The following is a 13,115-nucleotide window of genomic DNA, read 5'->3' on the forward strand; positions in this document are numbered from 1 at the left end:
GGCGCAGGAGCACGAGCGGCAGGCCGCGCCGCCCCACCAGGGGGCGCCGCTGCATTCGCTATGTGACGAGCTGGGGGCGCGCAGCCTGGCCATCCGCGCCGGCACGCCCCCGGCGACCGCCCTGCGCTCCTACAGCGGCGACTGCGCGACCCCGACTTGGCCTGGTCACCCCGCCACCCCCCCGCCGCCCGACGCGCCCGCGGCGCCGCAGCCGGCGGCCTGCGGGCGCATGGGCGGCGGGGGCGGCCATGGTCTGGGGGGTACGGTCGGGTACCAGGTTACGACTGAGGGATCGGGCCTCATCCGCGCGGCATCCACCGGTGAGGGCAGGGGCGCCAGATGGGCGGGTTGGGCAAGCGGGCTTCAGGACTCAGGGTGCCCCTCGGGTGTTGTACCCAGCCCCAGCCGGCCGCAGTATCAAGGGGTGGTCTTGGAAGTGCACAGCGGAGGCGCTTCGATGCCATCACTCCCCCCTCCTGGAAACGGCAGCACCCAGCCCCAGCACACCCACCACGCCCCTTGACCTGTTCCCCACTCTCCCCCCGCCTCCAGGCAGCGGCGGGGCTGCGGCTAGTGCGTTCGCGGCAGCCGCAGACCGCGCCGCCGCGCTCGCGCCGTCGAAGGCCGCGGCGGCGGCGGCGGCGCCAGGCGAGCACTCGAGTGACTCTGAGCAGCACCACGAGTGCCAGTTCAGCATAATCCGGCACCGCCACTACCACCAGCACCAGTGGTCCGGTCGCCACCAGCAGCAGCAGCAGCAGCAGCAGCAGCAGCAGTCGTGGCAGCACTATCAGCAGCACCACCAAGAGCAGCAGCCCTGGCACGCCACCGCCCCCCCGCAGCCCGCCGCGCCCGCGCCGGCGCCCACGCCCGCGGCGCCCCGACTGCCGCCGATGCAGGGCCACTCGCGCGGCGTCATAGGCTGGTACGGCGCCGCGGTCGCCCGCCTGGCGGCCCTCGTGCAGGCCGCGGACGCGCAGGGTCGCAGCCTGGGAGCCGCGGCGGCGGGCCGCGACGTGGCCGCGGCGGTGGAGGAGTTGCTGGAGGGGCTGTCCGGATTGGCCCTGCGTAACCGGTGAGTCGCTGGCGCGCGATCCCATGAGAACGCGGGCCCGCCTTGCCTGCCTTGCGGGCTCGCGCGCCGCGGAAGCATCGCGGCCTCCCGCTCGGGCCGGTGCTTCCTTGGCGCCCGCGCCGGCTGGGCCCGCATCCTGACGCGCCCTCCGTGCTCCAACCGCCTCAACCGCCGGCAGGACCGCCGCCTGCGCCCTGTTCTGCACAAACCTGGCGACGGCCGCCCTGGCCGCGCCCTCTGACGCGCACTGGCGCTCTGTGCTGGCGCAGCTCGGGCTCAGCCCGGCGCAGCGCGCGGCTGCGCTCGGCTGCTACGCTATCTACCGAGACGGCCGCGCCGCGGCGCGGTCTGAGAGGAGGGCGCTGGCGCAGGTCAGGGGCCGCGGCGCAGGGGCTGTACCACGCAGGGGTTGGTTCGGCTGCCCTCTGCTGACTCGCGTTGCCCTTTCTCCTCATCAGCAACGCGTGCATTCATGCATGCAGGCACGCCGCGACGCCCGTGCAGCAGCAATGGGTGTCAGCTCTGGGCTCGCTCATGCCCCTAACACATGCTCCACGCGACAAGCGCACACATGTTTGTGCTTGCCCCTCCCTTCCCATACAAGCACTTGCCTTTGTGTGCGTATGTGTGTGCGTGCGTGTGTGTGCGTGTGTGACACACTCTTTGCCCCAAAAATAACACATACACACATGTGTTTGCGCTTCTTCTCTCTGTCATGCACACGCCCTTTATCACGCACGCGCTCTGCCATGCCCCGCCCCCCACCCCAGGAGCTGGAGCGGGCCCTGGCCTCCGGCGACGCTCGCGCCTACGCCGACGGCCGCCTCCCCTTGCGCCTCGCGGCCGCCCTGTCGTCGGAGCAGTCCGCGCTCGCGTCGCTCGCGCTCGCGCTGCAGTCCGTCATGAGCGCGACGCAGTCCGCGCGGTGGGCGGTCTACTCCTGGCCGTTCTTCCCGTCGCCGGTCGACCTTTTGGCGGCCATGGAAGAGGAGGCAGGCGGCCTAGGCGCCGCTGCGCCGGCGGCGCTGCGGACGTAGGCGGCCGCCATTCACACGCGCGGGCGCTGCGCACTCTCGCCCGTCAGGGGTTTGCTTCTCCTCCTGACTGACGTCATCCCTTGTCACATTAAGCCCGCCTATGCTGTCACTCGAAAGCCGAGGGGGCCGGCGCGCCTGGCCCGGCGCGCACGCACAACGTCTGAATGCATGGCGCCGATTTTTTGCGCGAGAAGATTGATTGATGCGCGCGGACAGCGGCAGCCGCCGCGCCGCCGCGGCGGTCGCATTTATGGCGTCGGGCCTGGCCCAGGCCGCCGCACGCGATCCGACCTCGCAATTCGGGCCCCAGGGGCCGTGCGCCGCGCGCCGGCGGGCACGCGGCGCCTGGGGCCGCCACTGTCGCGTGCGCCTCCGATGGATGAACTTCCGCCTCTTCAGCCTCCCGCCCCGCGGCCAGGCCAACACTTTTTCGTCCCGTTGCGAACGGCCCAACAGGGCTCCACCCCTAGGCATGACGCCAAAGTTGCTTGTCGTTGAGAGAGGGCCACGGGCCAGATCCAGGATGCAAATTTGGAGAGCCCCTGCGGGGGCTCTGAAACAGGAACCTCAGTCTGATACCTTTAGGCACGCATACCTACACCCTAGCCGGAACAAACCGCGCCGGGCCGCGGGCGCCGCTGCACAAGCGCGCAACCCCCGCGTCGGCCGCCGGCCACACACTAAATGCTGCCCCCGCTCGCACTGGCTCTCTTCTGCGCCGGCCGTTTGGACGCCGATGCTCTAGCGGCTGAAACCGCCGCGCCCCTGCCCCTTGTCCCCACCCCATTATTGTGCCGCAGCCTCCTCCCCACCCTCGGAGTCCCGCCTTTGACCTTTTTCCCCACCGCGGGTGCGCCCCGGTCGCCTGCAATAAGCGCTGCCTCAGGGCGCCGCAGTGCCTGGTCTGGGCTGTCGTCGGTGATGTCATCGTGATGTCATGGCTTAGGAGACTGTGACGTTGATCCGCGGCCGCACGGCTGGCTGCTTCACTCATTGAATTCCCGCAAAGCAATGAGATGCGACGGTTGATGTTGATGAGAGGGCCTGTGACTAAATGGGACAAGATTATGTATAGCTGGTCACCTCACATCACGCACCTGCTGACGTCAAATTGAGTAATCTGTTGTGGCACCAGGGCGTTGTCAAGAGATCGCCATGCAGGATGTGCTGTGGCAGGCGGGCACACACATCACCATCGCAAGCGCGCTGTGCATGGCGCGCATGGTCGGTCGTGGGCCCGTCCGGTGATTTTCTCCCGCCCCTTGCTGCTGCTGTGATGTTGACGTGGAAGGCGCGGCAGCTGCATATTGGGCTCGCACCCGGGTGCCATGGGAGGCCAGGCCCAGGGCCCAATCGACTCGACACAGCAGCACTGCAACGCGCTGGCGCCTGCAACGTCTCCTGGTTCACGTCTGAGACTCTGTCAAACTAGGCATTTGCTGCAGTAACCTGGGCGGGGCTGGGATGTGGCTGTGGCTGTACTGATGCCGCACCAGCAAACCCAATGCACTAATGCGTCAGTTGGGTGCACAAGACGTCACCGCCCAGGCATAACTGCTCCCGGTACCGTACATTGCAGGGGCAAGCAGCAGCACCGAAGATGGACGTGCATGGCTGCACATGCAACTCGGAGCCATCGTAGGCGTCGCGGATGTGGTGAAGCGAACACGCTCCCGTATGTGATCTGTCATTCTAGCAGGGACGTAGATCTGAGAAAGTACAGTCCGTATATGTCATAGAGCCACTCACAATGGCGCGGCCACACTTGTTAGTGCTGGACAGCGATGTGCGGGACTGGGTCTTCGTCCCGCTCACGCTGTTCATCGTGCTGATGAAGCTGGTGATGCAGTACATGCACCAGGTGCGTCCTGGAACGGCTCTGCCACCGTGCAGTCCCCGCAGTGCCAACAGCACCCTGCCACGCTGTCATCCGGCACAACGCTTCCGCCGGAGCCGCGTCTGCTGAGCGCAGCCTGCACGCGACACGATCCGCGCGCCTGTATTGGGCGGGCGCGCAGGCCATGGCCGCCGCGCCCCCGCCGGACAAGGAGCTGCCAGAGGTGCGGGAGATGCAGGCGGCCGCGCGCAGCGGGCGCGTGCGGCAGCTCGGCAACTGGCTGCCCGAGGGCGCGCTGCGCATGCGCAAGGACTTTTTCGCGGATAAGGTGCGCCAAGCTGCGGCCCGGCCATGCGCCTCCACCATCCAGCTCCCGACGAGCCCTGCACATGACATGCACTGCTGTACGCTGCCCCGCCTGGTCGCAACGCCTACCCATCCACCTGCTTGCAACCGCCTCACGGGCGCTCTCCCGCCCCTGAAACTTTATTCTCTCAAACAAAGGACTCGGGCTTGTTCAGCGCCAAGCCCCAGACCCGCGCCATGCACGAGGCCATGGTGACAGACCCCTCCATGATGGCGGACATGATGAAGAAGAACCTCACGGGCATGGTGCCGCAGGCGAGCGGCCGGGCGTACCGGTACATGATGCGGACTGGCGGTGTGCCACCCGCTGCCACGGAGCCAGGGGCGCTGCGGCTGGGCGCGGCGTGGCTCGCGGCGCGAGGCGACTCAGGGCTGCGGCTGGCGCTGAGGGGCGAGCTCTGCGCCGTCCCGGACGGCCAGGGGCTGGCCGCGGCCACTTGCTAGCACTCAGCCTCTTGCCTGCTCCCTTGGGTGCGCTCCATCCAGCCGTCTCCTCACCCCCGCCCCCTTGGCACTCCCTGAGCCTCCGCGCTGGCCATCCTTCCCTTCCCACAACCCTTAACCCCGCCTTGTCAACCCCAAAACCCAAACCCAAAAGCCCTCACCCCAAAACCCTCCTCCTCCAGCTCCTCCACCTCAAACCCTCGCCCCCAAAACCCTCAACCCAAAACCTTTAACCCCAGATCCTGATGGGTACCATCGTGTCGTTCTTCTTCAGCGGCTTTGTCATGGGCAAGGTGCCCTTTTCCCTGTCCCCCCGCTTCCGCCCCATGCTGCAGCGCGGGGTCGACCTCGCCTCCCTGGACGTGTCATATTTCACGGGGCTGTCGTACTACATTCTGCTGCTCTTCAGCAGCAGGGGGCCCTTCAGCCTCGTGTTCAGGTGGGGCCGCGGGGGGCGGGGGCACGGCCGGTGGTGCGGGCTCGTGGGGGCGCGCGAGGGGGGGGGCCCGCTGGAGGGGCCAACGCGCGCTCTTGTGGCGTGGGGATGGGGGGTGAGAGGGTGGCTGGGACAGTGGGAATGGCCGTCCTTGATACACTGTCTGTGTATCAAGACAAGAGCGCGCACACACAACGACACAACACACACACACTCACACACACACACACACACACAACACACACACACAGCAAATCGTGCACACACACAATCACTATTGCGTGTGGGCGCAGGCATACACAATCAGCTGTAGAGTACTGGCCACCCTTCCAACCCTGCAGCCCTCAACCCGTCGCCCCCTCAACCCTGCCACCAACATTGCAATCCCCTAGAGAGGACACTGTGGATGATGCTGAGCTCATGCGGCGCCAGATGGCCATGGGCGCGACGCCGGGGGCGGGTGAGGGGCTTGCCCGTGTGTGTGTGTGTGCATGTGCGCACTTGTCTGTGTATGTGTGTGTTTGGGGGCGTGGGGGTGGTGGGGAGTGACAGCTCGTCTCCCGGGGTCATGGGCAATGGCGGACCTGGAGAATACAGCCAGTGCCATGCGCCTGACCCGCCTCCACATGCTTTTCGCGCAAATCCATAGACACACTCACACACAACACACACGCGTGCTCCGGCATTCCCAGACGAACACACACACACACACACACACACACACACACACACACGAGGAGCGAGCTCGCTGCCGGTGCTCCCCATCACTGTCACGAGTCCGCTCGCCCCCTGTCAAACCCTGCCCAGGCTTTGACGCTGTGGCTGTGTTCAAGAGCGAGAAGGCGGCCTGGGAGGCGACGGCCCACGAGTGGGCGCTTGAGTCTGCAGAGGCTGACGCGCTGCGCGTGCTGCGGCCCGCGGGTGGCGGCTGACGCGGGTGGTGATGACATCAGCGTGCGTGTTGTCCCGGGGTTTCTTTTGCTTAGCCAGACGCGCGCAGGCTTTGTAACATTTTCGCATCGACCGACTATCAAGCTGTATCTGTTTCCAGCAACTTGGCAGGTGCATATCCCGCAAGATGAGCGCTTGGCTGACAGTCAGGTATTGTTGCCTTCAACAGCAGTGGTGCGACTGGTAATGCTCGTATGTTTGCAGCTACCTTCACCTGGCATCGCGATGCGATTCGCAAGGGCCTTCTAGCGCTGGCAGCAGGCCCACACACTGCGGTGACTGCAGTGACGGCGCGTGTCAGCGGGGGCAGCCAGGTGAAGTTTTTAATACGCAGCAGTGATGTGTGCGTATGCGTTAATGTGAAATGCTGACATCGTCGGGGCCGGCCACCTGATCGTCCTGGAACCGAACCCTCACGTACGTACGGCACGTGTCTCTGGATACAAAGTTCAACCGGTCTGAGGTCATCACTGAGGGTTTGCTGCCGTGGATACAGCGGGGCGCAGGCAAGACCCGGGCAGAGCCTGCGTCTCCCGCCATCACCTCGAGCTGCTGTGGCCTGAGCACCGCAGCAGCAGCATGCCAATGTCCAGCCACAACATGCAGCAGATAAGGTGGGCATGTATGGCATAAATTGCACACGCATACTGCAATTGTTTTCATGTGAGTCGACTCCTACTCGCTGTTGCTCACGTGGCCACCAGCTCTGCAGCCGACCGCACGCACGACAGCACCAAGCTGTGTGCGCTCCCGCCAATGTGCCCCCATCGACCGTGGCAGGCCGAACGCCGCCGGCCTGGCCTGCGCCGCGGCGCTCCTGCTGCTTGCACAGTGCGCGGCGGCTCAGACGGCGCCGACGCAAGACACGCGGGTTGTGCCGCAATGTGTGTGGTATCCCAGCTTTGCGCTGTGCGCGTCAGCATACGGTGAGCCCGCGTTTGGTCTGTCGGTCCGCACCTAGTCACACCTCATAAGTCGCACGCACCAGCTCATTGACGGGGAAAGCGGCTTAAACCGCAAGTCATGGATTTAAGTAATGGCCAGCAGTTCGGGCGAGTCTCCATTGTGGGGCGAGCTGTGCCGCCATGCGTGACCTGGAACGCGGCTCCAAAAGCCAAGCCGCCAACTCCCTGCCCGCCGCCTGCGCCGCCTGCCCTCGGGCCCTCTGCCCCTTGCAATCCCAGGCGCGGTGTCGTCCTTCTTAACGCGGGCCCCCGCCAGCGGCATGGTCCGCGTCGCGTTCCGCATGACCGCTGCCCTGGAGGCGTGCGCGCCGCGCGCCACGCGGGCCGACTGCGAGGCGGCGCCCGCGGGGGACGGGTGCGCCTGGAACGCAACCGCGCAGGTGCGCATGCCCCAATGAGGCCTTTCCACGAGAAGAAGCCAACGGCCGCTTCTGTTTCGCAAGGCAAATGCGTGTACCTCTCGCAAAGCCCTGCCTGCAAGCGCTTAGCCTGGCTGAAACCAAACTGCCAAGCCTGCAATGCATGACTTCCGCTGCTTGTGCATTGTCACAAACTCTGCTGCCCCGCAACCCACCTCACTACGGAAATCGGGCAGCCACAAGTCGCCGCCCCTCGCAGCGGCCCCCCGCCACCCACGTCCATCCGCACCACGCACCCGCGCACAGCCCCCAGGCTGTGCACTGGGACAGCGAGCCACCAGCGAGCTCGCGCTGAGGGCGGCGTTCGACTTGATTGATTTGCAAAGCGGCGGCGGGCCCAGCCCAGCGGACGAGGCCGCGATCCAGCGGATGCTCGAATGCAGCAGGGTTGTCGGCAAGGACAGCTGCGCCGAGCGGCCCGGCGGCCTGTGCACGGCCCGCGGCGGGCCGCTGCCGCCGTGGGCGAGCGGGTCGGCGCAGGCGCGGCGCGCTTACCAGAAGGCTGACTGCGTGCCGACTGAGGCGGGGTCGGTCGTGGGGATGTTGGGGCCGGAGGAGGCGTCTCAGGCGGGCGGCGGGGGCAGCGCGCTGTTCCGCTTGGCGGCGCTGTGCGGCTCGCGGCGCGACCGCGAGGCTTGTGAGAGCGCCGGCAGCATGACAGTCAGCCTCGAGCGCGCGCGGCTCATCAGGGAGGGCAAGTTCGACGCTGCCCTCGCAATCGCCGCTGAGACGGCCGGCGCGCCGTCAAAAAGCAGCGTGCCGGCCCGCTTGGCGCCGCTGGCCGAGAAGGCTGACTCCGCCGACGCTTCTGCACTCACGCCCGCGGGCTCGCGCGCGCCTGTGGCCTCGGCAATGCCGGCCGCCAAGGGGGGTGCGGTTGCACGCGGGGCTGCCCTGCTTCCGCGATGTCTGGGGCTTGTCGCACTGCTGGTGGCGGCGTTTCCCTGAACGCTGAACCTGGCTTGCTCGCCCCCCCTCACACAGGATGCATGGCTGCACTCCTTCTCATTCATCATGTCTCTTTCGCAACACCATTGCCTGCTGCAAAACGACGCCACTGTTTTCAGATTTGCTGCAAATGACGCCGCTGCTTCCAAAATTGCTGTTGAGTTTGTCCGCCATCCACCGGGATGCGAGCTGTTGCTATGGATGGCATGCCGAGTGCTCATGTTGACCCAGCACAAGCATCTACACTGCGCTATGCAAACACACTGACATGCCTCACACGGTCTAGACACAGCCGCACTGGCAGCGGCATCATCAGGGGTGAATGGTTGCGGTTGGGCAGGGCCAGGTTCACTGTGCCTTGCACGCCTGACCCCATTGGTGGGTTCTGTACTTTCAGTCCTTGGGCTTGTCCTGCTGGCAGGGCCCCAGCTACGACCATAGCGCTGTCTTTGTGGCCCACAAGCAACTTCAGAAGCTGTCGAGGTCCAGCAGCACTCCCAGTGTGGTGGCACGTTTGAATTCGAGGGACCCCGGCAGGAGAGCTGCCGCCGCTGGGGGTTTGGGCGGCGCACTCACGCCACCGATCCCATACCACTCAGGCGCCCACCATGAGCGCGTTCCCTTCATGTTCCCAAGCATAAGCAACTGGTGGCAGGCTGCATTCACTCCGCAGGCCTCACGCCGTCGCACAGGCATGACAGCAGAACACGCTGCCCATCATGCAGCCCTAACGCGGGTGCTAGATGGCGAGGAGGCTAGCATGCAGGAGCCGGCGGCCAAGGCCGTCGATCTGGAGGAGACCACCCTGCAAGGTGGGTTGTTTGTTTGTCGTACGGACTCAGGGATCGCTTATTGCATTGTTCAGCGCGTAATCCGTGCAGCTCCTTGAGCAGCCGGCCTGGCGGCGTGTGCTGCATGAGTGCTGCTGCCCCGCCGCTCCCGCTGCCCCAAACTCGCCAAAGCACAACGCCAGCTGCTCTTCGCTCCACCGCCATCCGCATGCACTCCATGCGGTCCCATGCGCCCGCACGGCCCCGCAGACGAGCGCATGCTGCGCATGAAGGCGGAGGCGGACGCCGCCGACCGCGCCCAGCGGCTGCGCGTGTACGCTGAGCAGCTCGCCGAGTTTGCGGCGGACAAATCCAGCTCGGCCGACGCGCTGCTGCAGCAGGCCGCCGCGCTCAGCGAGTCGCTGCAGCTCCTGCTAGCTCAGGACCCCTCGGCCAACGGCGGCGGCGTCGGGGGCGGCGCAGCACCGGCGCCGCCGGCGCCCGCCGCAGCGATCGTTGAGCAGATGCAGCGGCTGCGGCTGCAGCTTGAGCAGGCGGCTCTGGAGGCGCGGCACTTTGCAGACCAGCAGAGGGCCGACGCGGAGCGCTCCAAGCGGTCGTCGCAGCAGGTGCGGGTTGTTGCCAGGGGCCCCGGCGGCGCGGGGTCAAGAGGGGGGAGGGGCGGGTGCGACTTGAATCGGGGCGGCAACATGCGCGGGCGTGCAACCAGCGTTGGAGGGGGGGCGGCGTGCCGCCTGCACTCGTATTCAGCAGTCAGGCTCACCAGGAGTAGGCAACTCCGGCGGCGTTGCTGTCCGCAACGTGTGCGGTCACACAAGCCGTACGTTTGCTCATGCTTTGTTGACGGAGGGGCTTGCAATTCGACAGGCAACCGTACGCCGCAAAATCTGCGACTGCAGGCCGAGCTTATGGCGGTCGACAGCGACATCGAGAGCAAGCGCCTCAAGGAGGACGACGCGGGCGCCCCCAGCAGCAGCAGCCGCCGCAGCAGCGCCGACGGCAGCGCCGGCGACGCCAACGGCGGCGACGGCGGCCCGGCGGCCGCCGCTGCGGCAGGGGCGGGGGCAGGCCTGCAGCCGCGCTCGTCGCTCGAGCAGGCGGCGGCCGCAGCGGCGCTGGCGGGCGTGGGCGTGGGCGGCGCGGGCGCGGGGATGCGGGAGCGGTGCCGTTTCATCCCGCTGCGGCTCAAGCTCGACGAGCGGCGGCTGCTGCGGCTGCTTGAGGCGGCGCTCAACGTATCTGAATACACGGACAAGGTGCGCGTTGCGCGTAGGGGGGTGGCTCTCGCCGGCCTGCGGCTGGGTGTTCTGCTCGTGCCGCAACTCTTCGCACCCCTTGCAAAAGTGGCGAGCCAGTGTTGCGCGGGCGGCTTGTCCTGAGAAGAAGCCTCGTTTCAGCAGCGCCTGCAGCGACAGGCACGGCCGCCAGGGCAAGCAGCGTGCGTCGCGAGCGGTAGCGGCGGCGGCGGCTTTTTCTCATCACCAAGTCAGGGGACGCCGCGCTCCCCGTCAGCGGGCGGCCCGCTGCCAGTCAGTCGAGGCTAGACGGCACCCCGGCACACGCGCGCTCGCACGTCGCTCCGCGTCCGACAACCCTCCTCTCGAAAACGTTCATCCGCGCCTCAGGTGGACGTGCTGACGTGGCGCAGCAAGAGCGCGCGCGTGACCGCCCAGATCCGGGACCTGTGCGCCATCCTGAGCGGCCTGGTGGTGGCGCAGGACTACAAGCGGGGGCAGCAGCTGGTGGCGGACCGAGAGTTTGGGGACAACGCGGAGTTCTTCCAGGTGGGGTGTTCAGGAGGTGCCCTTGGGGTGTGTGCCCAGGGGTGGCAGAGGGGGGTTGCCAAAGGGGGTGTAAGGGGGGTGCCAAGGGGGGGGGCAAGGGTGGTGCCAGCGGGTTTGCCAGGGAGGGGGGCCAGGGTGTGGCACAGAGGGCCGGGGGTTTCAGAGGCCTGGCACGGCACGGAGCGCGAGGCAGTCGGCGCCAGCAGCGGGCCGGCCGCGTCGGTGGAGGCAGCGGTGGCCGAGAGGTTGGCCGGGGCCTTCACGCTGCGGCGCGACAACAGGGCCGGCGCCACAGCGGCCCTCTGGGCGCGTGCCTTTGTTGGGGCAGTGGACAAGGGCCCTTGCGCTTGTGGCGCGCGCCAGCCCATCGCGGCCCGTCCTTGCCACCCCCCGCCGTCCGCCCAGGACGTGTTTGAGATCGGGCGGCGCTACAAGGTGATGAACCCCGACAAGATGAGGGGCGAGTACGGCAAGCTCATGTACCTGTGAGCATACCACATTGGTTTATGTGTTCCGAGTCTATGCATCTGTATTGTTTTCTGGACTGTCTTGTATGAACAGCTCTGTCACTCATGAACCTCCCAGCACGCCGATGATTGGCGGACGGTGGCGGTCGCGCCTGTGATGGCCGCCTCACATGCAGGGGTCTGTCAGCCCCTCGATCTGATCAATATTTGTGCATGCAACGCGTCTTAGGTCTGAGGTCTATCCGAGAGGTCCGCCCGGCGCAAGCGGCCGACGACCCCTCCAACACACCTGTCTGTTCCCCTGTTGCCCCTCTCTTCCAATCTCATCTCCGCCGCGCCTGCGTCGCGCCCGCCCACCTTCCCGCGACCGCCGCTCCCCAGCCTGATGGACTCGTCCCAGCCGGCTATAAGGGAGCTCCTGGAGTTCAGCTGCGTGCGGCGGCTGAGGACCGTGGGGGACGCCCTGGAGGCAGGCGGTGCGGGCGCCCTGCTTGACGACCCGCTGGTGAGGATCTGGGGTTTTCAGGGTTTAGGGCTCCAGGGGTTTTGGGTTTCTAAGGATTCAGGGCTTAGCGTGTAGTGTTGAAGTTTCTGTTCCCCGCGCGTCCTCAAGCTTTGGGGGCCAGGGTCGGCTTCGTGCGCGGCGTCCTCAGCTGTGGCGCTTGTGTCACGTCGGCACTGCCTCGTGGCTTGTTGGGCTGCCGACTGCCGCGCCCCAATCGGTGGGGCGTGAGCGAGCCCGGCGGCGGCGCCGGCGGCCCTACTCCAGCCGCGGAGGCGGGCGCTGTTGAGGGGCGTTCCCGCGCAGCAGGGGCGCGGCTGACGGCCCTTTGGTTGGCGGCGCAGCATACGGGGGCGCTTCTGCGCAAATTCTACTCGAATCATGCCTGCAGACCGGCGTCCCTCATTGGCAGCGTCCTGCTCGGTAAGTGATGTTTAATTCTTGACTGCCGCGCCGCAGGTGGCGCTGGCGACGGGGGAGATCATGTCCCGGGGGCGGCCGCGCCACGAGGTCCAGAGAGACATCCGCGCCAAGGAGCGCGCGCGGGAGGCGCTGTCGAAAAAGTACAGGTGGGCCGGGGCGGGGCGCGGCCTCGTCGTAGAGGGGGCTCGGGGCTGGAACCTGAGACTGGGAGGGGGGAGGAGGGCATTCGCGAGCGCGCTGCGGCGCTTGGGTGGGAAGGACTGGCAGACGGCCCCGAGCTGCGAGCCGCCCTGGCGGCTGGGCGGCCGGCCTGCAACCTCACAGGGGAGGGGAGTGTTGAGGGTGGGACCCCTGTCCGTGACATCCAATGACCCCCCGACGTCCGATCGTCCGTCATCCTGGCCTGGCATGATGCCACTTGAAGTGCCCCACCCATCAACCGCCCTGGAAATCCCCCGACCAAGCCCCAACCGACCTTCATCCGACCGCAACCCCGCTCAAACCGATCCAAACCGGATCCAACCAACCCTGAACCGCCCCCCAACCGCCCCCAGGACCGCCACGTGCAGCGAGGAGGACATCCTGTGGGCCCTCTACTCCATCAGCGACAACAACTCATACCTGCTCTTCAACAGGTGGGGGTTGGGGGTTGGGGGGTGCAGGTTGTGTC

The 13,115-nt window shown here is 66.9% G+C and overlaps 5 protein-coding genes across 5 annotated transcripts; all 5 read left to right on the plus strand.

Moving 5' to 3' along the window:
- Positions 1-229: 229 nt before the first annotated feature.
- MNEG_8343 (hypothetical protein) lies at positions 230-2,112 on the plus strand (the record flags this gene model as incomplete). The annotated part of the gene is made up of 4 exons (XM_014043180.1): positions 230-320; positions 553-1,075; positions 1,254-1,446; positions 1,846-2,112. The coding sequence occupies 4 exons, from the start codon at positions 230-232 to the stop codon at positions 2,110-2,112; spliced, it is 1,074 nt and encodes a 357-aa protein (XP_013898634.1).
- Positions 2,113-3,862: 1,750 nt separating this feature from the next.
- On the plus strand, positions 3,863-4,759 carry MNEG_8344 (hypothetical protein; the record flags this gene model as incomplete). Its single annotated transcript, XM_014043181.1, has 3 exons — positions 3,863-3,973; positions 4,131-4,277; positions 4,454-4,759. 3 exons carry the CDS (start codon positions 3,863-3,865, stop codon positions 4,757-4,759), a joined length of 564 nt encoding a protein of 187 aa, XP_013898635.1.
- Positions 4,760-5,004: 245 nt separating this feature from the next.
- MNEG_8345 (hypothetical protein) lies at positions 5,005-6,127 on the plus strand (the record flags this gene model as incomplete). The annotated part of the gene is made up of 3 exons (XM_014043182.1): positions 5,005-5,198; positions 5,588-5,655; positions 6,003-6,127. 3 exons carry the CDS (start codon positions 5,005-5,007, stop codon positions 6,125-6,127), a joined length of 387 nt encoding a protein of 128 aa, XP_013898636.1.
- Positions 6,128-6,746: 619 nt separating this feature from the next.
- On the plus strand, positions 6,747-8,478 carry MNEG_8346 (hypothetical protein; the record flags this gene model as incomplete). Its single annotated transcript, XM_014043183.1, has 4 exons — positions 6,747-6,760; positions 6,927-7,072; positions 7,331-7,491; positions 7,777-8,478. 4 exons carry the CDS (start codon positions 6,747-6,749, stop codon positions 8,476-8,478), a joined length of 1,023 nt encoding a protein of 340 aa, XP_013898637.1.
- A 760-nt stretch (positions 8,479-9,238) lies between these two features.
- Positions 9,239-11,542, plus strand: MNEG_8347 (hypothetical protein; the record flags this gene model as incomplete). Its single annotated transcript, XM_014043184.1, has 5 exons — positions 9,239-9,290; positions 9,519-9,877; positions 10,169-10,525; positions 10,895-11,053; positions 11,459-11,542. 5 exons carry the CDS (start codon positions 9,239-9,241, stop codon positions 11,540-11,542), a joined length of 1,011 nt encoding a protein of 336 aa, XP_013898638.1.
- Positions 11,543-13,115: the final 1,573 nt, after the last annotated feature.

Source organism: Monoraphidium neglectum (assembly GCF_000611645.1).
Source record: "Monoraphidium neglectum strain SAG 48.87 unplaced genomic scaffold scaffold01575, whole genome shotgun sequence".
Lineage (NCBI taxonomy): Eukaryota > Viridiplantae > Chlorophyta > Chlorophyceae > Sphaeropleales > Selenastraceae > Monoraphidium > Monoraphidium neglectum.